Raw genomic sequence first — 23,031 nt, forward strand, 5'->3', positions numbered from 1 at the left:
CACAGAGGGCACTTTGATGCTCAGGTCATGGTCCGAAGCAGACGACGTATCATTGCTGTGCCGCAGGCTCCAAGGATTGCAGGCTTGGTTGAGGCTGATGTGAGGAGGAGATTTTCGCGAAGGCGCGATTCCAAATTTGTGAGGGAGGTTGTCGTTTGAAATTTTTAAGCGGGGAGCTTGGGCCACCTGCGAGCAGTTGGCAGGTTCCAAGGTTGTTAATGCCAGTGACGGAACGGGACGAAAACAATGGAACAGGCAGGCAGGCAGGGCAGGCAGGGGCGGGTGCGCTGGTGCGGTAGGACGTTGGTGGGATGTGGGACGGGCAGGACAGATGGGGAGTTTGGGAGCCTGGGACGGGGGCGTGCAGAGGCGTTGGCAGAGCCCGGGCCTCAGGCTGCAGCTGCAGCAGCAGGGGGGTGGGGCAGCAGGGCAGGAGCACAGGCACAGCAGGAGCTGCAGGACAGCAGCAGGCACAGTCGGAAACGGTCCAGCCACCGCTAAATCTCAAGGTTGCCTGTTAAGGACTGTTTCCCCAGTCTTCCTGCCACCGAATTACAAGGGTCCGGGTCATGTACGAGCAGCAGCCGGCAGCCCAGCTCCAGCAAGCAACACGGCAGCATCGAACATCACACACACAAGTGCTAGCAGCTGGACCCAGGCGGGTGGAGCCATGAGGCTTCCTTGCCCGTCAGCGGGCTGTACCAGATTGTGGATTGTTCAGGTAGCCTAGTGACGAGGGAGACCCAGATGACGTGAAGACGGATTGAGTAACTGAGCTCGACTTGACCGGGCTGGTCGACTGGGCTGCAACATCGTCATCATCACCATCAGTCAATCAGTCAATCAAATCAATCAGTCCATAGCGTGGGTGCAGGGCTTGTCCGTCCTGCAGCTGCTGCAGCTGATGCCTTAAGCGTGCGACGGTGCCGTGCAGTGTTCCTGCGCTTGTGCTTGGTCGGCTGCTGGTCGTTGCTGGGGACACCCGTAAACACACACACACACACGTCGAAGGAAGCAGCCTATCCGCAGCTAGGGTAGCCAGGTAGAGCCTCCCATCCTGCTTCCCAGCTTCTCTGAGACACATACCAACCTCCCCTTTCTCGCAATACGCCAATTGCTTCTGCTCTGACCTTGACTCTTCTCGATCTGCCTCGGGAAACTTCAGCATCCTTCCTCATCTTTTCCCCTCTCAGAATTGTGTGTTTTGTGTCGCCAACAACCATCCTGTTCCTAACCCACTCATCCCACCTGCCCTCCATCCAACCGACCTCGGGACCAGCCAACAACACAGCACAGCACAGCACAGCAACACCCCTCCACCTCGCTCACACCGGGCCCGCCTATCAACAATCTGCATGCATTGACAGCTGCAACGCATTCGCCTCGCATAGCCGAACAGCAACCAGTATTTACTTGCATTACGAGATACGTCGACTCACGCACACAAAGGACAAAGACAACAAACACCTGTCTTGCTCCCATTTCAAACTACTGCTGGCTCCTCCACCACATTTCACTCCACCAGCTTCACTCTCAGCGTGCTGCCCTGCCTGCTCGCTCGACCTGACTGCCCTCGCGTCTCGCCTGGCCTGAACCTGGACTGAGCCGACCTGTCCCAGCTAGCTATCCGTGCTTAAGCTTGGTCTGGCCCCGCCATTCACTGGCAATCGCATGCGAGCGAGAGACGGAAAAAAAAAATCCGTGAGCATGGCTTCGTCTTACAGCTACCGCAACTCGTACTACAGCAACAACCAGCCACTCCACGACGAGAAGTACTATGAGAGTGGCCGGAAAACACCAAGCAGCACCAGACGGCAGCAACGGTCAAGTGATGGGACTATCAGCACTATGATGAGCAATTCCACATCCGGCCGCGAATCATCAGCAACAGCCATGACCGACGCGCCCGCCTACTCCAAGAAGATCGTCGTCGTCGGCGACGGTGGCTGCGGAAAGACGTGTCTGTTGATCAGCTACAGCCAGGGATACTTCCCGGAGGTACGTGACGTGCCTGACTCTCGCGCACACAATGACTTACCCCTCCTGCCTCACATGCGTCCGCCACCAGTGCGCACCTTGCTGACAGCTCGCGCAGAAATACGTCCCAACAGTCTTTGAGAACTACATCACGTACCCTACGCATCGCCCTTCCGGTAAGACCGTCGAGCTTGCCCTGTGGGATACCGCAGGCCAAGAAGAGTACGACCGCCTGCGACCGCTGTCCTACCCAGAGACCGACCTCATCTTCGTCTGCTTTGCCATCGACTGCCCCAATTCCCTTGACAATGTCATGGACAAGGTACGTCCCTGCATCCATCCTCCTGGCCTGCATCCGCCGCTAACGTCACTCAATAGTGGTACCCAGAAGTCCTGCACTTCTGCCCGTACACACCACTCATTCTTGTCGGCCTCAAGTCCGACCTGCGCTACAAGAAGACGTGCATTGACATGCTCAAGACCCAGGGCCTGACACCCGTCACACGAGAGCAGGGCATGGGCGTCGCACAGAAAATGAACGCCCAGTACATGGAGTGCAGCAGCAAGGAGATGAAGGGCGTCGACGAGATCTTCGAGCAGGCCATCGTCACCGTGGTCTCCAACGACCGACGGAACCTCGAGGCACAGGCTGCGCAGCGCCAGTCCTCAAGGCGGGACAGCTCCCACCTCGGCGGTATCCCCGGTGCCGCCGGCATCCGCAAAGAAGAAGAGAAAGTGCAACTTCCTGTGAGCGGTGAGCCCTGCAAGCACAAAGCACAGGGCCTTTATCCCTCACTCATCAGCGGGCCGCTCCAAGCTGCACCGCAACACGCGGTGTGTAATGAGACGACGCATGAACCGATATGACCAACATTTCCCTTCATGGACTCGGCACGACACGTTTCCTTGACTTCATCATGAGACCGAATGAGGAACGCAAGAGGGTGGACGGGCCCTTCGGGCCCTTCGAAAGGCCATGATGATGAAGACGACGATGGGCAGATGAATGGATGTACGAAACGATGGACGGACGGACGTGATAAATCGGTCCACAGTGGAGGACAATGCTTTTTTTTTTTTTAACACTACAGCCTCATATTCGCATTGTCACATCGCGTCATCTCTTTCCTTGTATGTTGATGATACCTCCCTCTCTGGCGGAAGGAGGGGAATAAATGGACGGCTTTGAGGTGTCTCTCCTCCGGCTGGCTCGATGCCAAGGAGACGCCTTCTTAGACGCTGTTAATGACACCCGCATCGGGTGCGATCCCACACCGGGCCTGTTCTGCAATTGGACGGACGGGTTTCACTTGTTTCCATGGGATATATTGAGTCGTGGTTTTTGCAATGCATAGAATAGGAAACGTCAGGAGTTCATCTTCCTCAATCGAGATTAATCTTTCCAAAGAGCAATTACCGCGCTTGCCTCGATGACCAGTTGTGTGATGTTGGCTTTGGGTGTCTATCGGGTATCTATCGTCCATCAGTCTTTCCTGTCGCCATCAAGCGTTCAGCTCTAGCCATCTCGATCGCCCTTTCCGTCCTCGGCGCTACTTCATCGCGGCCCACTCATGAAGCCTTAAAACCATGAAGATAGCGGTGTGCGCCTCATTCAGGGCAACCCAAGCTCAGTATGGTGTAGAGGGTGGGCATGCGCTGGTTTCTTTTTACAGCAGAGCTCACTCGGCCCTGGATGCCCGTCAATGGCCCGTCAATGGTCTTGTTGTTCCTGGTCGTCTACTTTGATCTCGTCCTGGCCCCGTTCTCCCTCTTCGTCGTCACCACCGCCTGCCTCCTCTACCTTTCCCTCCGCTGCCTCATCACCCTCACCCTCCTCCTTGGCCATGACGTTTTCGAAGGTGCTCCACAGCGCCTCGACCGACGAGAACTCGTTGCCGACCGTGATGACGGCCTCGAGGTTCCGGTTCAGCTTGTTGATGTTTGCCAGGACCTGCTCGAAGCTCTGCTTGGGTTCCGGGGAGGAATGGGTCAGTATGATATCCTGGGCAGGGGCGTTGTGAACGGGTGCACCAAGGTGCTTTGGCTATTACCATTGCTATCTCCCCAATCAGCGCCTCGCGCTGCTGTTCGAAGTAGGCCCTGCTCGAGGGGTTGGATGCCGCCATGTTCAGGCTGTTTTGGTGTAGAGTCCACTTGCTGTGCTCTGTGTGCCTGTGCCTGTGCCTGTGTCTGCTCGCTCCCCGTGTGATTGCCGAGGTTTGTATTGGGTGGGGCTGGTTGGGGATTCTGCTGGTCGCGTACCCGCGTCGTGTGACGACCTGTTGACGCGCTCGGGATCTCGCTGGGCGGGCGGCCAGCAAGCCGGGATGTAAATTTAGCGGGGGGTTGGTTTCTGCTCTCCGGTTGCCAGGGCAAGTCGAGTCGATTGCGGCCAAGCAGCAGGCCTGGGCACCCGTGGCCGCTGGCGGGGTTCCGCAGTGACGTTGGTTGTGAGCTGCTAATTATAGCGTCATCCGGATCCTTGGTCCCGCTGTATCTATCTACCTTGGAATCTATTTTGTCACCCAAGATTTACTTGGTTGTTATACATCATACATGGACCATCTGACACGTGCTATATCGAGTACATTTGTTGCCAGTCCCTGAGATCGAACGACCCGTCCTTCAAGAGTGCGTCGTCTCCTGCCCATACGAAAGTGGTCCCAAAGACCTTTTGCTCACCTCCGTCCACACAGACGAGACACTTATGTTCTCTGTAATTGCCTGTCTCATAGGCTGCTAACCGGTCCTTCTCTTTGCTGCCCTTGATCTCATATGCCACCCCCCTGACGAGCGTCTTCGTAGCTTCATCTGTGAGCGCCAGGGCTGGATAAGGACCCCGCATCTTGACATGATATCCAACAATGGAGGCTGGCCTTAGCCGGGGCCTTTCGGCCAGGTTGAGCACGTGTCGCAGTACCGACGGGTCCATCAGCGACCCGTAGAAGAAGTACAAGCATTTCCCTCTCGTTCCTCGGCCTTCTCATCCTCCACTGCCTGCGCCCTGTTTCGCTCGTGCTCCTCCCTGTCTATATCTGCGTCCTCGGCGGCACAGGACTTGGGAATCATGAGCGCGGGGTCATCATTTGGTGGCTGGAGCAAGAGTGGTGCACATGTTGCCTCGTCGGCGATGTCCCCACGAACTTGTTTTTCTTCACTCGACGCCTTCATGATGTGGGCTGTGGTCCCCCCATGTCAACCAAATGCTGCATCTACACCGTAGAAGCCAAAAATCTGCTCTCGGGGTTCAAATTCCAGGCAAGTCCTTCTCCATCAGGGCAGGGCGACTCACATATTTGCTCTGTTCGGACCTAAAAGCTGGGCGGGCTCCTGGACTAGCTGTAGATATCTTGCCGATTAAAGCCGGATGCACTTCGGATCGCGTGCCTGTCTGGGCAGACATCATGATTGGTACGGCCATGCCCTGGTTTCCATGACTCCCTATTTAGCAACCAGGCATTCCGGTCACGGTGGAGACGGTGGTTGTGGATTCACCAACCATTCCAGGATTTGATCTGTCACAACTCAATTGATCATAGGCTGTCCTGAAGCTTTTTTTTTTTTTTTTTTTTTTTTTTAATTCTCCAAGAACGTCATATCTCACTGCAGATCTCCTGTGAGAGATGCGTGAAGTCATATACAATACAGAACTGGCTACAGACTTGGCCAACGATCTTCACACGCTGCTTTTCGGCCTTGGGTGACTTCCTCTCAACACTGATCCATTCACAATCCAGATTAAATTGTAGATTGACCCACAGCTTATACGAGCTTGATAGCGACGGACTTGTTCTGTGTGTAGTTGGCCAGTGCGGCCTCGCCGAGCTCACGGCCAATACCCGACTCCTTGTAACCACCGAAGGGCCTGGAGATTATGAATTAGCATGATGTCGTTGTGGGAGGGTAACAGCTATTCCCCAGGTGAGGACTTACATTTGGTGGTGCAGGGCGTTGTAGCAGTTCACCCAGACGGTTCCAGCGTTCAGCCTGTTGCTGACACGGATGGCAGTGTTGAGGTCTTTGGTGTGGACGGCGGCGGCCAGACCGTAGTTGGTGTCGTGGGCGGCCTCGATGACGTCCTCCTCGGTCTTGAACCTGGCGATGGTGCACACGGGGCCGAAGATCTCCTCCTGCATGATCTTCATCTTGGGGGTGACGCCGGAGAAGATGGTGGGCTTGATGAAGTAGCCCTTGTCGCCGTGGCGCTCGCCGCCCGTCTCGACGGTGGCGCCCTCCTCCTTGCCGGACTTGATGTAGCTCATAATGCGGTCGTACTGGAGCTGGCTGACCTGAGGGCCCTGGAAAGTGTCCTCAGCGAACGGGTCGCCGACCTTGTTCTCCTCGGCACGCTTCTTGAAGGCGGCAACGAACTTGTCGTAGATGCCGTCCTGCACGTAGATGCGGGAACCGGCGCAGCAGCACTGGCCATGGTTGAAGTAGATACCGAAGTTGACCCAGTTGATGGCGTCCTCAATGTTGGCGTCGTTGAAGACGATGTTGGGCGACTTGCCGCCCAGCTCGAGTGTGACCTTCTTCAGGTTGGACGACGCGGCGGCCTTCATGACCTGCCGGCCGACGACAGTCGAGCCCGTGAAGGCGACCTTGTCAATGTCCATGTGCGCGGAGATGGCGGCACCGGCGGTCTTGCCGAAGCCCGAAATGATGTTGACGACTCCCGGAGGGAAGCCAGCCTCCTTGATGAACTGTGCCGCCACCAGGCCGGACAGGGGTGTCTGCTCGGCAGTCTTCAGGACGACGGTGTTACCCGTGGCCAGCGCAGGGCCCAGCTTCCACGACCACATGAGCAAGGGGAAGTTCCAGGGAATGATTTGACCGCAGACTCCAATCTGGCGGGTGATGTCAGCAAAGCGAAGGGGATAACCGCTGGTTAAGGGTACGGGCTTACAGGCTCCGGCCTTGTGTAGTGAAACATGTCTGGGCTAATGTCAAGGGTCTTGCCCTCGATCTTGTCTGCCCAACCTCCGTAGTACCTTATGCAGCCGACGACGGCGGCGACGTCTCCCTTTGCCATCGAGATGGACTTGCCGTTGTCCAGCGACTCGACCGCAGCCAGCAGGTCAGCGTTCTTCTCGAGGAGGTCGGCCAGCTTCAGCAGGTACAGACCCCGCTGCTGGGGCGTCGTGTCCCGCCATGAGCCCTCGAAGGCCTTCCGGGCGGCGGCGACCGCAATGTCGACATCTTTCTCGGTACCCTCGTGGACGGAGCAGATGACCTCCTCGGTAGAAGGGTTGATGACCTCGAACTTCTGCTTGTCGACGCCCTCGACCCATTCGTTGTTGATGAACCTGCGGGAGGGGTGATGTGTGAGCTATTTATCGAGGTATGGGGAGTGACGATGGTCTTTTGGGTGAACTTACAGGCCAATGGGCTGCTTATACTTGCCAGTTGCTGGCGTCTGGAGCTCCGTGAACAGAGACATGCTGGTGGGAGTTGTGTGTGGTGGCGGATTGTGGTTGATAGCTGTTGGTGACTGGGCACTTTGCAGTTCTGCTGAAGACTTTGGATGGGGCTTGGGTTGGGTATCTTTAGAAAAAGGGAAAGTTGAAGAGTGGAAGGAGGAGGAGGAGAGCCGGTTGAGAAGAGACGAAGCGGCGGCAGTTGGAAGAAATAGGCAAAGGCAAAGCAGTGTGGCAAAGGGGCGCCAAGGGGTGGTGGTAATGTCAATTGCAAAGCAAAGCGGGGTTGCGGGATGCCGTGGTCGAGCTGATGCGCTGCGGATTGTGGTGACGATGTCCACCACCCTGCTAGTGCGCGCAAGACTCTTAGCACGGTAAGCGTCTCGTTAAGCTCCCGTCCAGTCCCTTCTGCATCTGCTTGACCCGGGCAACTGTTACAGGAAAAGCGCCGAGGCAGGAGATCGGGACATCTGGAGCTTCCACTGGAGCTTCCACTGGAGCTAAAACCCGGATCCGCAGGTCACTGGCGGGGAGGCACCGCCAAGGGGTCTCACACACCCCGTCCTCATCCATGTCTCCATCGTCCTCCCTGCCAGCCACCCTGGCGGGGCGAGGCCGACCTCTGTGCCTGTGTCACCCGGGGCAATGGGAGCGGCTCACACCAAGGGACCAGTCAGCTGCAGATAGTAACGGGCATGGACGGGCATTTCGCTGACAGGGCCCTCGTCCCGGGGCCCGGGTGATGGGGAGCACAGCACGAGCGAGGCACCGAAGACGATGGCACGGGAGGGCACAGCAGGGCCTGAGGGGCACCTGGGTGGACTCGGTCGCCGCCCGGTGCTTTGTTTGACCCCAGACGCCAGGATGCGACAGCTCATCCCCGCATCCACGACGACACTTCCCGCCCTGAGATCCGAGATTGGGCACAGCCAGCACCGGCTTGGCTTGGTCTTGGTTAGACCACGTTCAGGCTCGCCATTGTCCCGGCACATTATCAGAGCAGGCAGACAGGCAGACAGACAGACAGCTTGCCATCTCTACAGCTGAGTGAACCGCATGCCCTTTGACCGAGAGGAAGTTTGTAAACTGTAAACCGCAGCAGGCGTCCCAACAATCATCTGTGACTGGTCTTTTCCCCCCTATCCGACTCGCATCTTTGGTACTGCAGACTGCCGGGTGCTACCCGCAGTACAGTACTCAACAGGACACACATTACCTATCCAGGTCATCAAGGGTTATCTTTAACTCACAGACCTCCTCTGCCTGCATGACTTAGCGCAGACTTTCTACGTAATTTGGGTGGGGAGTTTGCTAAGACTTATGTAATTGTGGCTGGGGAGGGAAGGATATTACGCAGGTGGTAAAGGTTTATAACTAAATTATAATTATAATTATAATTAAGGTATTATAATTATTTATAGAAATTAAGAATTGCTTATATTATTATAAAATTATATTATTATTAAATATTAATATATACTTTGAAATTTATAGAATTAGGTAATTATTTTAATATTATTTTTATTATATCCTAATCCTTATATTATTAATAATAATGGCCAATTTATACTTAATGCATATAAATTCCTAGCTTTATGTAAACTTTTAAGCAGCTTATTAGCACTTAATAACTCCTTTTGCATTTAACTATTTATATATTAATATATTAAACCTATTTCTTCTTTTATTAAATATATTACTTCCTATAAACTTAATTTAAGCAATATAGCATGGTTATAAAAGTCCTTAAGCTAATATAAATAATGCTATAAAACTAAATTTTAAGCTAAAGGCTATTTATAAAGAAAGTTTATTTAAGAGCTCTTTTTATAATAATTAAAATCTTAATAATAAGGAGGGCATAAAGATATTGCTAAAAAATATTATCTTTAAGACTTTAGCATTATAAAAAAAGCTTTATAGAAATATAAGTAGGGATATAAAAGATAATGGGTTTTATAATTTATAAGCGTTTCTTATTAAATGGTTAAAGGATCTGCATTATATATTTATAATAAAGAATGCTTTAAAATACTTTGCTATTTATACAATGCTTAAATTATTTAAAGTTATAATATATAATTTAAATAAAGAAAAAGAAGATATTCCTTTGGTTATATCTTTATAAAAGGAGATGGCTAGCCTTATAAATAAAGGATTATTCTTAATCTTTAGCTTATTTAAGAAAGAGAATAAGCTCTTAAGTATATTAAGCGGCTTAAAAGTAACTTTAAACTTTATTATTAAAACTAATTATATTTAGCGTAATATTAACTGTATATAAATTGCTATAAAGCAAAAAGCATTAAACTTACTTCTTCTTTTTTTTTAGCTTCTTTAAAACCAATATATAAGCTATAAAAAGATACTTAGTTTATTTCTTAATAAGGGGAAGGAAATATATATTTACTTCTTATTATTATATCTTATATATAGCTTTATATATAAATAAACCTCTTTTCTTTAAAAGCTTCTTAAATTATACCTTTTTTTTAATAATATATATATTTATATAATTAATATGCTTATTAATAAGTTTATATATAAAGTTTATATATTTAAGGCTATGGTTAATAAATATAGGTATGGGCATTTATTCCTTATATAATATGCTTAAGATATTGCATTATTAGCTTAGCTAAGAAATAAGATAAATATATTTTTAATTAAGCGTAAACTCCCTACCTTAATTAAATAAGGAGTTTGCGCTTAAAATAGGTACCTTTTTTTTATAAAATATATTTAAAATATTATATTATTAGCTTAACTTTAAAATAAGAATTATATATTTCTTTTTAGGTATAAACTCCCTACCTTAATTAAATAAGGAGTTTATACTTTAAATAATTAATGAATTTATATTTTAAAATTAATATTTATAAGTATAAGCATTTATTTATTATATTAAACCTTAAATCATTTATTAAATTATATATAAGAAATTACTATTTAAGATTTTTAATAATATATATATAATTTAAGGATAATAGTTTAATATAATAACTTTAATTTTTTAAGTAAAGTTTAGAATTATATTAATAGGAAGCAGAATTAGTTTATAAATCTTATAACTATAATATGCTTTAAAGTATTTAGTTGGGAAGGTAAATATATTTAATAAATAAACTTTAACTTAAAGCAGCAGTTTATTATATAAATAGTTTAAAAATACCTTTTTTTATAATAAAATAATCTTAATAAAGCATTTAAGTAGCTTTTCTTATATTATATATATTAGCTATTTACTTATAATGGCAAAGACTTAAATCTATCATTACTTAATATTAATCACATTAAGATGAGGTTTTTTAAAATCCCTTTTCTTTAAGCTAGTGCTATATATAAGGATAAGGGCAAGATATTTAGTATTTATAATATATATAATAAGCTTTTTAAAAAGCGCTTATGCTTAAATAAGGACTTTTATAAGATATATATTATTTTAATATATAATAATTATAAGATAATTAACTATATTTAATGCATTAAGTGCAATTAATAAGAATTTTAAGATACTTATAAGGTTTAAAGGTAAATGGAAGCTTTTTTAGTTAGCTTTTATATTAAGTTAAATTATATTAAGCTCCTCTTTTATAATTATTATAATATTAAAGACTTAAAGATAAAGTTCTTTACTATTATTCTTTATAATATATTATTATTTATATAAATTAAATTTATTAATAAGAAGGATATTAAATATTATAAGGTTATGCCATTATTTTATTATAATCTTAGTGCTTAAATTATTGTCTTTATAATTAATGCTTTGATTTAATGCAAGCTATTAATTATTAAAGCTAGCAAAGTTAATACTTAATAGTTTTATAATGTAATAAAGTAGATTTTTAATAAGATGCTTAATAATATCTTAAATAATATTTATTAATTAATTTTTAACTATAAGGATTGAATAGGTAAATATAGGGATAGGGAAGTAGTTAATATTAAGTTTTAAAGTTAGTATTAATATATAATAAGCATTAAGATATTGCTTATTTTTAATAAAGCTATTTAGCATAATAACTATAGTTTTATTTATAATGTTATTATATAGCTCCCAGCCTTTTTTTAAGGCGGGAAGTTATATAATTATAAATTTAAAATGCTTAATATGGCTTAAATTTTAATTAAGGAGGTAATCCTTAATAAAAGGGTTTATAATAATATTTTTAAGGCTGGGCTTATTAAGTATATTATTGCTAAATATAGCTTTAAGCCTATTAATTAAGCTAATAAATATATTAATAATTCTTATATTATAAATATTAAATATAATAAGAATTTAATATATAATGTTTAATTTATATTTACTTAGCTTGCTTAATATGGCTTATGGATATTAATTATATGCAAGACTATTAAGAAATCCTTTGGCATTTATATAAAGGGAACCTATATATTTAGAAATTCTAAGAATAATATTCTTTAGTTTAGTTAAAAGTTATATATTAATAGTGCTATAAGATAATAATTAAGATGGTAAGGCTTTAACTTTCTTAATCTTATAATAAAAGGATAGGATATCTTAATTAAAAAGCTAAATGCATGGAATTAAATATTCTTAAAGCTTAAGGAAGGTGTTATTTAAGGAATAGTTCTTATAATTAAAGAAGAAAATCTTAATAATGGAAACTTCTTATTTATTTTTAATAATAATAATTATTTATATTATATAAGGGCTAATAATATATAGGATATTAATTTTATTAATTTAATATAAAAAAATTAATAGCTTAAATAGTATAATAATGGAATCATTAATTATTTTTTTTGGCAAGGAGTTTGTTAACTTATATATAGTTTAAAAACCTTACTTAATTAAGCGCAAACTCCTTACTTTAATTAAGTAGGGAGTTTATGCCTAATTAAGTAAGGTTCTTAACTTAATATATATTAAGATATATAAAGTTATAACTATTATAAATGCAAGGTAGCGTAAAAAGTTATTAACTTTATAATGTTATAACTTTATTAAAAAAAAATACTAAACGTAATATAATTTTTGCTTTTAAATAAGCTAATCATAGTAATTCCAATGATATATTTAGCTTCTTAATTAAATGCTAGGTTAAAGCTATAATAATTAATTTATAATATAGTTACTTAATAGCAGCTACCATAAAGATTAAGACTTATCCCTAAGGAAGAGATATTAACTTAGGCACCTTATAAAGCATTCCCCTTTTTATAAGGATAAGGATTATTAAATAAAGGATTGTAAAAATAAAATGCAAAATTATAAGATTAAGATATAAAATTATAAGAATGAAAAGATAAAGGATAATAAGAAAGAGGATTATAAAAAAAAGAAAATAAGTATACATACTTAAGATATTAGTGTTCTTTATTGCTATTTTAAAATACTTTAAGAAGGGAAAGGATTATAAAGAAGGGGAAATAAGTATATATATATAAAAAAAAGGTATATAAAAGTATTAAAAATAATTGCTTAAATTAAGGGTTAAACCTAAAACCCTTTATATTTAAATTCCATTGTATATATATCCTTATAAATATATAATAAATTAAAGGTTAAACTATATAAAATATATTATTATTATATTATTTAAGTATTTATTATAAAAGGAAAAGAGCAACTTATTTATATAAAAGGAGCTATTTTAAGCAGCTTAATTACTTATTAAAACTTATAAACTTACTACTTAAATTCCAAGATTAATAAACTCTTTACTTAATTTAAGTAAAAGTTTATAAATTTTAGCAAGCTAAAGCGTTAATTTGCAAGATTTACTTTTTAGCAGCCTTTAGCAATCTTTATATATAGGGATAAGGTAAATATATTGCAAAGCTATAAGTATTAATAAACTCCCTACTTAAGTTAGGTAAAGAGTTTGCTAACCCTTATATGCCTAGATATAGATTCTTATTATTAACTTTCTATAATAGCTTTAAGTAATCTTTGCGTATTTAGCAAGCCGGATATTATAATAACCATGCCTATTTAAATAAGCGCCATATCCTATTTAAGTAAATTAATTAATATCCTTAATTATAAAGAGTAAATATAAAGAAAATAAGAAATAAAATGTTAATTATAAACATTATTTGCATATTTATATAATAATGCAGCCCTTTAGGTTTCCTTTTATATGCTTTATATAGCGTTAAGTTAAGGCAGTTTACCCTTTTTATTTTATATTTATTAATAAAGTTTACTTTTATAAGCCTTTTTTTATTTTATAATTCCTTATAAATAGCAATAAATTAATATAATAGCTAACTTATTAAGCTTTGCTATTTTCTTAAAACTTAAAGAATAATTCTTTAGCTATTCTTAGCTTTAAGGCATTAAGATACCTTTAACTTTATTAATATTTATAACCTTTACATTTAAATTAATAAATAGCTTTTAATTATTAATTAAAATAAACGCTTAAGCTAAACTTAAAGAAAGGTATAATAAGTATAAGTTTTTATTAAATATAGCATTAAAGCTTATGTTATAGTTATTTTCCTTTTCCTTCTTTTCTTTATTTCCTTTAGTATTATATACTTAATGCTTATAAATAAAAGGTTAGGCGGGTTAAATAAATTAAGGTACCAGCATGTTAATAGCTAGCTGCAATATAATTTAATAATTTCTAGCTTAATCATTATATACATAGTTTAAATAAGTACCTCTTAGGATTAAAGGTATAGGATTAATATTAAAAGCCTTTATATAACCTTGCTATAAGCTATGCTATTAATAATACTTATTATAGGTAGGGCTAAATAGGCTAGTAACTTAATAAAGAATTACAATTAGGTTTTTATTAATAAGAGATATATTAAAGGTAAAGCTTAATATAAAGGCTATATTATTTATATAACGGTAATTGCTATTAATAAGCTTATTAATTACTAATAAATCTAATAACTTTTTAATAAGCCAATTATTTAGCCTTATTATTAAGTAGCGCATAGCTATTATAGGAATATTTGCCTTAATATAATTCCATATAAGCATTAAGAGAAACTATTAAAGATGCTTAATTAAGAAAATAAAATTAATATTATATGCATCTTTAAGCTAATTAATAATTCCCCATTTACTAAATGCCTATTTAATATATACTAATATAACCATAAAGGTAAGATATACTTAAGCCGCCATTACTTACATCACTACCTTCTTCGCTGCCTCTTCTACTAATTACTCCAGAATTATAAAATATTATTGCATAAATAATTAATTTAATAATTAAATAAATATATATTATTAAGGGATTTATAATAAATTAATTATTGCTATTATTATTATTATTGCTGCTATTATTATTATTACTATTATTATTAAGGAAGGATTAATAAATATTAAGCATGGGGGCAATGCATTTTAGGCTGTAAATATAAGGTAACGCAAGCTCCCTATTAAAACATAATAAGGAGTCTGCCAATCTTAATTAAGTTAACTTAATTGCAATTTTATATACTATTATTTTATCTATAAACCTATATTTAATTGCTTTATAGCTTTAATATCTTTTAATACCTCTTTAATTAAACGCTTATTATATTTAATAATAATAAGAATATTTGCCCTTTCTTAAATTGCTAGGATAAAATTCTTTAGCAAGTTAAGTAAGATATTGCCCTTTTAATTAAGGAATTTCTATGCATATAGGGCAAGAACCTTTTTTAAAAGCTGCTTAAGATTGCTTACCTAAAGAATAACCTTTTTAAGCTAATCTTTCTTTGCTTAAGCCTTATAATAAAGATAGTTAATAGCTTATTATATTATATTTTTTATAAACATTTCGCTGCTAATTAAGCCTTAATGGCATGCCTTTAGCACTAAATCCTAAGCTTTAATAAAGCATTATAAAAATAGGATCTTAAGAGCTATATATTAAATAAAGTTAATATATAGCTTTATACTCTTATTAGTTTGGCTAAAGTTAATTGCTGAAAGCTTAAATATTAAGCTATTTTCCTTATAAGCTTAGCTATTGCAATAAATAAATGCATTTATAAGCTGCTTATACTTTAATATAAGATTATTTAGTTCTTAAAGGAAACCTATAATATATTCTTAAAAGTAAGGGGAGTTTAAAAATGCCTTATACTTAAGATTTAATATATTTTATATCTTTATTTTAAATTAAGATTATTTTATTAATTTTAAATCTTAAAGATCTTAAGATATAATGCTAAGAGCTTAGCTACTTATTAGCTTAGTTATAAAATTAATTATAATATTAAAATTATAGCTTGCTTAAGACTTAATACTTATAATACTCCTTATATTACTTTTATTGCCGTCTTTATTAATAATGCTATTTATTATTAGCATTACTTTATGGAAATAATTAAGTTAAGCAAGTTAATATGCTTATTTATAATAAAGAGCATTAAATAATTAAGTTTGCTAAGTTTAGCGTAATTGCATCTTCTTTATACCTAAGTAATTAAATTAATAAGCAAGGGTAAATATAATAAACTACCCCTAAGATTATTGCTTTTTTATACTATATTTATTATATTGCTAAGAATTAAATATATTAAGTTGCTATAGTAAATTAAATTATATAATAGTAGTAATATTATTAATATTAAGGCTAACGTTAAAAGATATAATTAAAATCATTACTTAATATTTAAAGTTTAGCTTTTTAAACTCTTTAAATACATAGTTTTAATTTAGCTTGCAAATATTTATATTAAAGCATTTTAAAAAGTTTAATGCTTATTAAAGGTTAAAGCTATAATATTCTTAAAGATATTTAATAAGTAACTTATAAGCCTATAGTAGTTTATTCTTATTATTAATATATACTAAACTCTTTATAATAGCAATTAAGTTAAGGGGATTTGCATTATTTAATAAGAAGTATAGGCATTAAAAGTTTTTTATATATTTATAAATAAAAAGCTAAATAATTATTAAAAGTTTAGGATAGTTAATTAATATTTAAATTATCTTTATATTATTAATATTTAAGCTTATATACTTAAGAATATAATCTTAGTTTATATAATTAAGGGTAGTTATATAGGCAAATAATAATATTTAGCAAGGTATTAATTCTTTAATTTAATAAATAAAAAAAAAGTTAGTTTAAAAGCTCTTCCTTTATATAGTAATTATATATACTTTATTAATAATAATTATGCCTACTTAGCTATTAAATGCTAGGTTATAAAAAAGCTTTTTAAAGCGTTAATTTTATCCTTGCTTTAAATTTATAATAATATGCATAAAATCGCCCTTTTTAATTTATTTCTAAATCTAAGGATTTTGCAATTATATTAATATTGCATTCTTTAATAAACTTCCTATTTAAATTTAATAGAGAGTTTATTTTAATTAGCATTATGCTATTAAACTTACTTATATATAAGAATTAATATTAACTTAAATAAAATATATATACTATATATTCTTTATAATATCTTTAACTTACTCCTTTTTAAGCTTTATTAAAGGTATAAAGTAAATAGTAATTTTATTTTAAAGTATAGTAAATGCATATTATAAAGCATTCTTTTTATACCTAATAGCTATAATAAGTATAATATTTTAGCCCTTAAATAAAATTATAATAGCTTTTATTTATTCCTTATAAGCTAAAGAATATTTAATTATACTTTTAATTATATTTATAGCATTAATAAGCAAGATTTTAATTAATAATCTTTAATTATTTAATAAATTAACCTTTAAGTAAATGCTTATCTTTATTAATAATAATGCCTTATAAAAATAAGTTAGCATTTATATAAGTCTTAATAGCTAATTAAAAGTTTTTTATAAAAGTTTTATACTTTTAATTATTATTATTAATAATTAGGATATAGGTAATTAATAGTAAGTAAAGCGCTTTTTAATATGGTTTCTTAATTAAGTATATTAAACTTTATGAATTTTGCTTTAAAAAAGATAAAAACTATATTTTTAAAATCCCTATTTAAAATTATAACTTAAATAATGATTTTTAAGAGTATAAATATAAAGTTTTATAATAATATTATAAAGTATTTTTAATATATTTTTTATGCTCTTATATAAAGTAATACTTAAATTTAATTTTTTTTGCGTTTTAATTTTAAATATCTTTTATATATATTTAAAACTAGCTTAATAATTAGTTTTGCTATAGCTTTATAATAAGGCATAGCCTTTTTACTTAAAATGGGTGGGGAGGTTGCGTTAATTTATGCATATCCTTTGCTTGGCATTATGTGCTATAGTAATTAATTCTTTAATGCAAACTCCCCACCCATTCTGCGCCTTTATATCACGGCCAGGCCGCAGGCCTGGTCACGCGTGTGAAAAGACATCTGACTTTTGAGATAAATCAAGGGGAGGAATTCGCACGTCTGGATCCAACGAGTGGGGTTGGAGCTTGAGCGACCCCGCACTCTGCAACAGCCACTTGGGCTGCCCCGCCATCTACCCCAACTTTCTGATGACCTATGAAATCATTCGCTTTGACCGTCGGCCAACTTGGTCGGTAGTCTGACACAGATGTTCTGCCAGAAGGAGAAGGCACGATTTGGAACTCAACAGCAAGGGAAGAAGTACCCAGGGTTGAATCCAAAGGCTTCCACTATAACGACATGCAAACAACCTGCGATGTTATGCTCCGGGGGGACTCGTACCATCCTACACCGAGACCCAAGTCGTGCCAACCCAACCCAGCTCAACAGTTCAACAGCCCAGGGCCAATGTTCGGGACAATGCTCAGCGAGTGGAGCTGGCTGACCTTCCAGGTTGAGAATTCCACCCCAACTCTTCTCACTCCACGGGGCCCCACAAACGCCCCCAGTCTTCCACCATTCCCCGAGTCAGTCTCTGCCAATCCGAGATGCTTGCAATTCCGCCCCCTTCCGCCCCCCTTCTGCTTCACCCCAAACGCCTGCACCACCCACTGTACCTAGGCACTAGGCACAGCTACCACAACCCGCGCGCGAATTCACAGCCCTGGTTGCCAAGCAGCAAATCAGCGGGCCGCGGTGCGGATCCGTGCTCTTTCGGACAGCTGGAATCGCCCAGGCCTGCATCTGGCTGATGCGGCTCACTACCGACCACTGGTGGCCGAGGTTAAGCTTCTGCTGCTTCCTTGTGCCCGACGACAACCGCCAAATAGAACATGATGGCTCCCTCCATGGCCTGATGGGGAGAGCGGGGGCCCTGCCATCCTGGCCGATCACTTACAGTGTAGACAAGCTCACTCGACCCTGCATGGGGAACGGGGTTCTGGACCACGGTCCTTCTCTCAGATTCAAGTCTCAGGATCGATTGACTGAACGACTGACTCTCCTTGGCCTGCATCTAGTGCCCCGACTACCACTCACCCCAGGTTCGCTAGTCCTGTCACTGCGGCTGTCCGAGTTGCATGCGTCCAAGACAGCTGCGATGCACGCAAGGTCTGGCCCCCTATGTCCTTCGTGTGTCCGCCGTGTCGTGACACGCATCTGCAGGTCGCATCGGTAGGGCTGATGTTCGAATCGTCGCTTCCACTTGCCAACTCGGCACCCGGGCCTGTCTGCCTGTGGTGGTCCGGTCTGCTTGAATGAAGGGTGTTGCTGCGCAGGAGCTGGGTCTCGCCAGGCACATAGTAACAAGCCCGGGGGCGACTCCACTGCGGCAACTGCGGCCTCTCCACGGTCATATCTACCCATCCGCGAGTATTCCTCGGTCTTCTGCACACCCAGCTGAAGTAAGGATGCTCAAGTTGCAAGCCACTGCATATCTTGGCAGGGTATTATCCGAGAGGAGGTCGTACCAGAGGACGTTGTCCCGAAGGAGGTGTGCGCTGCAAACGCCGCGTGCTCTTCCCCGGACGCCAGTAGCCTCCACTTGGCAATGCGGCCCTCCTGTTCCAAGCAGTCGGGTTCGAGCAGCTCGACTCTCCATAGTCTACGCTGGGTCCGCACTCGGCTCCGCAGCTCCTCGAATCAGGTTGTCAAACAAGGCCATATCCACGCCCTGCAACGCCCAATCATCTACATCTGCTGTCAGTCCCGGAACCAGCAAGGTTGCCGTGTCAAGTCCGATTTGGCTGAAGTCGGAATCCCTCTGTTCCCGGGCTTCTGATTCGGGCTGTTCTACTGTCCCGAGCAAGTCTAGGCGGAATGGCACAGGCTGCCAGTCAGCATAGGCTGAATCACCGCCAATCCGGTACCCAGCTGGGTCTGGCATGCTGCGCGATGGTTCTTGCAACCCCTGTCTCTCTTTTCCATCCTTTCTTGAAGAACCTTTAGAGGGGTTCTCTCCGTCGTGGAATAAACAGTTCGGGACCGACGAGGGTCGGGAGGTTTTATCCAGAAGTGCCTGCTCAACCCCGACTGGCCTTGAGACACTGTTATGCTCGATCCTTATTGTTCCAAAATACGGGACGTGGATCGGCAGCGAGTGATCCGCCCCAGTTACCTTGTCACCGTATTGTGACTCCGGCACTCCCGGCTCCGAAGAAATCGTGGTACTGTACGAGTCGTCCTTGGCGGCATTGTCTTCGATGGCGAGCAATTGCTTGAGTATAATGGGGATCTTGTAGGCCATAGCGTCCTCTTCGCTCTCGGCCATCTTCAAAATACACTGGAGCGTCTGCTCGAGCAGTCCACGGTCGCTCAGCCGCTGGTGTGCAACCATGTGAAGAGCATTGCCGCATTCACTTCCGCTAACCCGCTGCTGGCGACGAGCATCGATGTGCACAAGGGTCAATACCGTGCTTGCAATGAACGCAAGAAGGTCAACCCCTCTGCAGTATGCCGCAACCGAGACCGAACCACGAAACGACACGAAGCGCGTGAGAATTTCCCGGCTGGCCATCACGGCTGTGGCCTTGCTATAATCGTATTTCCTCTCATCTGAGGGTTGAAGCAGGTACGGCAGATGCAGCTGCACTAGCAGGTGGTAATGCGTGAATTGGTTCATCAGCCGGATGGTGGTCTCATAAAGCTCCTCGCTTTCATGGCCGGCGGCAGCTGCGACGCAAGGGGCTACCCACCATTGGGGTGGCATCGAGGCTGCAGCCTCCTGAAGAAGTTTATCGGCCTCTTGTGTCTTGACCAGGTTATGTAGATCAGCCCCGTTACGCTGCAGGATGAGTCCACCCACGATTGACTCCATTCGCTCCGTTCGCTCCATGGGGGTGCAACTTTCGAGGGCCTGTGGGGATTCGAATGGGTTCTCAAGAGAGGCCTGCGGCAGGCCCAGCATCAGCGAGAGGTAACGATCGGAGATGATGAGACGGCACCACATGTGTTCCGGGTCGGTACGGCCTCGATTGCGGACGTCAAGCAACGTGGCAGATGCAGCCGTGCCGCGGTGAAGCCCTAGCATCTGAGCTATCGTCATCGCTCGGCGGTGAGTTACCCATCCATGTCGAAGGTTACCCGCGTTGTTGTGATACATCGCCTCAATCATGATGCATTCAATTCCTTCGAGGGAGCTGACGAGCTCGTCGTCGCTCGTCACTATTTGCATGCAGTCTCCACCAGGCGGGACATGGTCGATCTGTAACTGCTGCTAAGAGCACCGAGGTCCTGGACAACATCCGTCGGGATGCACTGCATGAAAGTGGCCAGAAGCAATAGCTTGCGAGCTATCAAGACCGGATGAGACCAAATGGAAGACAGTTGCAGCATCTCTCGCGGTGACGGCATAGCCTTGCTCAGAAGGCTCGAGTAGGGCTGGCACACTATGCCGTGAAACAGTATCGAGGTACTGACAGGGGCATCGAGTATAACATCTAGATCTTCTTGTTCCGGCCACACCTCGAGGAGGGCTCGACACAAGTCATTGTGTCTCTTGTTCACCTGGGGTGTGTCTGTCCTGGCGTCCGCAGGGGAGCTCTGCAAGGCGTGTCAGAGGCGGGGCTACATCATATGCCAACAGAATATACTCACTGCTTTCTTTCCTGTTGCGCCCTCGCCGTCCTGAATTTTCGGATTGCTCAGATCGCTCGCGTCCAGCATGGACAGCCTCTCAGCCACCGTCTCAGCCCGGCTCCGGCCTCCGGCCTTGTCACCCTTTTCCACTGCCCCATCATCAAAGTCCTGGCCGATGCACTTAACCCCGCGGCTCCTGCAGCCATCGCATACGGATTCGTTGGGCGCCGCAAAGGTGCATCTGGTCTTCCGCCGCTTGCACTCCCAGCAGCTTTGGGTGCCACTGCGAACCTTCCGTCGCTTGAGCGGGGGTGACTTTCCTGTATTATCCATACTTGTGCTGGATTCTGCCATTTTGTTTTAATTGCAAGGGCATTTTAGGAAACCAGTGGATGATCCGGATGAAAGCGAGGCGAGAATTCCTCAGAGAACCGCGGCGGAGTTGGCGGATGTTGTGGTGCGGCGTTAAAGCCGCTGGTGTTTAGTCATTCCGCCGCGTAAGTGCATATTCTAACACTTTGTCATGGGTCCTGCTCACTTTATGTAACCACCAGAGGTCGCTGGAGAAGTTGTCGACGCTCTTGTAGCTGCAGATAAGCACGAGATCACCGTCTTCAGCCGAAATGTCAGTCGCTTCATAATTTCCTCTCATATTTTGATATCTTAATCTTTGCAGCGAACATGTAGCTGACACCACCCACAGACTCGTTCAGCGGATGGCGTTCCGTCCGGAGTTCACTGGCGAATTGTCAACTACGAGAACAAAAAGGACTTGGTAGAGGCCTTAAAAAGAACACACACTCTCCTGTCTTTTGTCCAACTTCTTGCAGATCCGACAAACCAGTCCCAGAAGAACCTCATTGACGCTGCTATCACCGCGAAGGTGAAGCGCTTCGCACCAAGCGAATATGGAAGGTAAATAAGCGTTACTCGTAGCGTGATAGTTATTGACCATGGATTTATCAGTGCCGGGACAGCCCATATGCCTTGGTGGGCGGGCAAGGAAGAAATCCGAAATTATCTAAGAAAGGTCAACGAGAACGGAAAAGTGAGGAACCCCCAGCTGTAGTCACTTTATATATGCTAAGAACCCTCACAGGTTCTGGAGTATACGCTCTTCCAGCCTGGTCTGTTCTTAAACTATCTGGCGTCTCCGTACAAGACCGCGAGACACGTCGACCCGCTGGATACTGTTTTTGACTTCCAGAACCGCCGCGGAATTGCAGTCGACGGCCATGAAGATGCGGTCATAACCTTGACCACCGCCGCCGACCTTGCTTCGGTGGTCGCGCAGGCTGTCGACTATGATGGCCAGTGGCCCGAAATCGGCGGGATAAGAGGATGTCGAGTGACCTTTTCGCAGGTAATTGAAATTGGCGAGAAGGTCCGAGGTACGTGCACTTCCATGCTCTCAGCATGAATCTCAATAAGCTCAGAGCAGCACAGGCTGTTCCTTTGTTGTCGACAAAGTGGCACTCCACGATCTGGAGGCTGGGGATTTAAAGACATCGTGGGCCCTGGAGAAAAAGCACCGAGCTGTCACCGATGACCAGTCATCTGGTCTTCTCACGAAGGTGTCTATTGGGGTCCTCCTCGGCAGCATTGAGGGTGCATGGGATGTTTCAGACGAGTTCAATCAACTTTTCCCGGACTATAAGTTTGAAGCGATGGAAGAGTTCCTTGCCAGAGTCTGGAACGGGAAGGCATGAGCCGTGTCTCAGGCCTCTGCGGCTAATTATCAAGTAATTTCTTCAACTGGACTCAGCCGTTAGATTGAGGTATTGAGAGCAGTTCT

The 23,031-nt window shown here is 42.0% G+C and overlaps 6 protein-coding genes across 6 annotated transcripts; 2 read left to right on the plus strand and 4 right to left on the minus strand.

Moving 5' to 3' along the window:
- Positions 1 to 1,707: 1,707 nt before the first annotated feature.
- Positions 1,708 to 2,819, plus strand: INS49_011803 (uncharacterized protein; the record flags this gene model as incomplete). Its single annotated transcript, XM_043172512.1, has 4 exons — positions 1,708 to 1,998; positions 2,096 to 2,299; positions 2,356 to 2,724; positions 2,781 to 2,819. 4 exons carry the CDS (start codon positions 1,708 to 1,710, stop codon positions 2,817 to 2,819), a joined length of 903 nt encoding a protein of 300 aa, XP_043024257.1.
- Positions 2,820 to 3,688: 869 nt separating this feature from the next.
- Positions 3,689 to 4,103, minus strand: INS49_011804 (uncharacterized protein; the record flags this gene model as incomplete). Its single annotated transcript, XM_043172513.1, has 2 exons — positions 3,689 to 3,979; positions 4,029 to 4,103. The coding sequence occupies 2 exons, from the start codon at positions 4,101 to 4,103 to the stop codon at positions 3,689 to 3,691; spliced, it is 366 nt and encodes a 121-aa protein (XP_043024258.1).
- Positions 4,104 to 4,552: 449 nt separating this feature from the next.
- INS49_011805 (uncharacterized protein) lies at positions 4,553 to 5,148 on the minus strand (the record flags this gene model as incomplete). The annotated part of the gene is made up of 2 exons (XM_043172514.1): positions 4,553 to 4,848; positions 4,932 to 5,148. The coding sequence occupies 2 exons, from the start codon at positions 5,146 to 5,148 to the stop codon at positions 4,553 to 4,555; spliced, it is 513 nt and encodes a 170-aa protein (XP_043024259.1).
- Positions 5,149 to 5,739: 591 nt separating this feature from the next.
- On the minus strand, positions 5,740 to 7,417 carry INS49_011806 (uncharacterized protein; the record flags this gene model as incomplete). The annotated part of the gene is made up of 4 exons (XM_043172515.1): positions 5,740 to 5,842; positions 5,911 to 6,824; positions 6,884 to 7,283; positions 7,356 to 7,417. The coding sequence occupies 4 exons, from the start codon at positions 7,415 to 7,417 to the stop codon at positions 5,740 to 5,742; spliced, it is 1,479 nt and encodes a 492-aa protein (XP_043024260.1).
- An 11,846-nt stretch (positions 7,418 to 19,263) lies between these two features.
- On the minus strand, positions 19,264 to 21,590 carry INS49_011807 (uncharacterized protein; the record flags this gene model as incomplete). The annotated part of the gene is made up of 4 exons (XM_043172516.1): positions 19,264 to 19,446; positions 19,777 to 20,862; positions 21,078 to 21,200; positions 21,255 to 21,590. 4 exons carry the CDS (start codon positions 21,588 to 21,590, stop codon positions 19,264 to 19,266), a joined length of 1,728 nt encoding a protein of 575 aa, XP_043024261.1.
- A 269-nt stretch (positions 21,591 to 21,859) lies between these two features.
- Positions 21,860 to 22,945, plus strand: INS49_011808 (uncharacterized protein; the record flags this gene model as incomplete). The annotated part of the gene is made up of 5 exons (XM_043172517.1): positions 21,860 to 21,865; positions 21,940 to 22,151; positions 22,203 to 22,284; positions 22,336 to 22,627; positions 22,707 to 22,945. 5 exons carry the CDS (start codon positions 21,860 to 21,862, stop codon positions 22,943 to 22,945), a joined length of 831 nt encoding a protein of 276 aa, XP_043024262.1.
- Between the last annotated feature and the right edge of the window lie 86 nt (positions 22,946 to 23,031).

This window comes from Diaporthe citri (assembly GCF_014595645.1).
Source record: "Diaporthe citri strain NFHF-8-4 chromosome Unknown scaffold_5, whole genome shotgun sequence".
In the NCBI taxonomy this organism is placed as follows: Eukaryota; Fungi; Ascomycota; class Sordariomycetes; order Diaporthales; family Diaporthaceae; genus Diaporthe; species Diaporthe citri.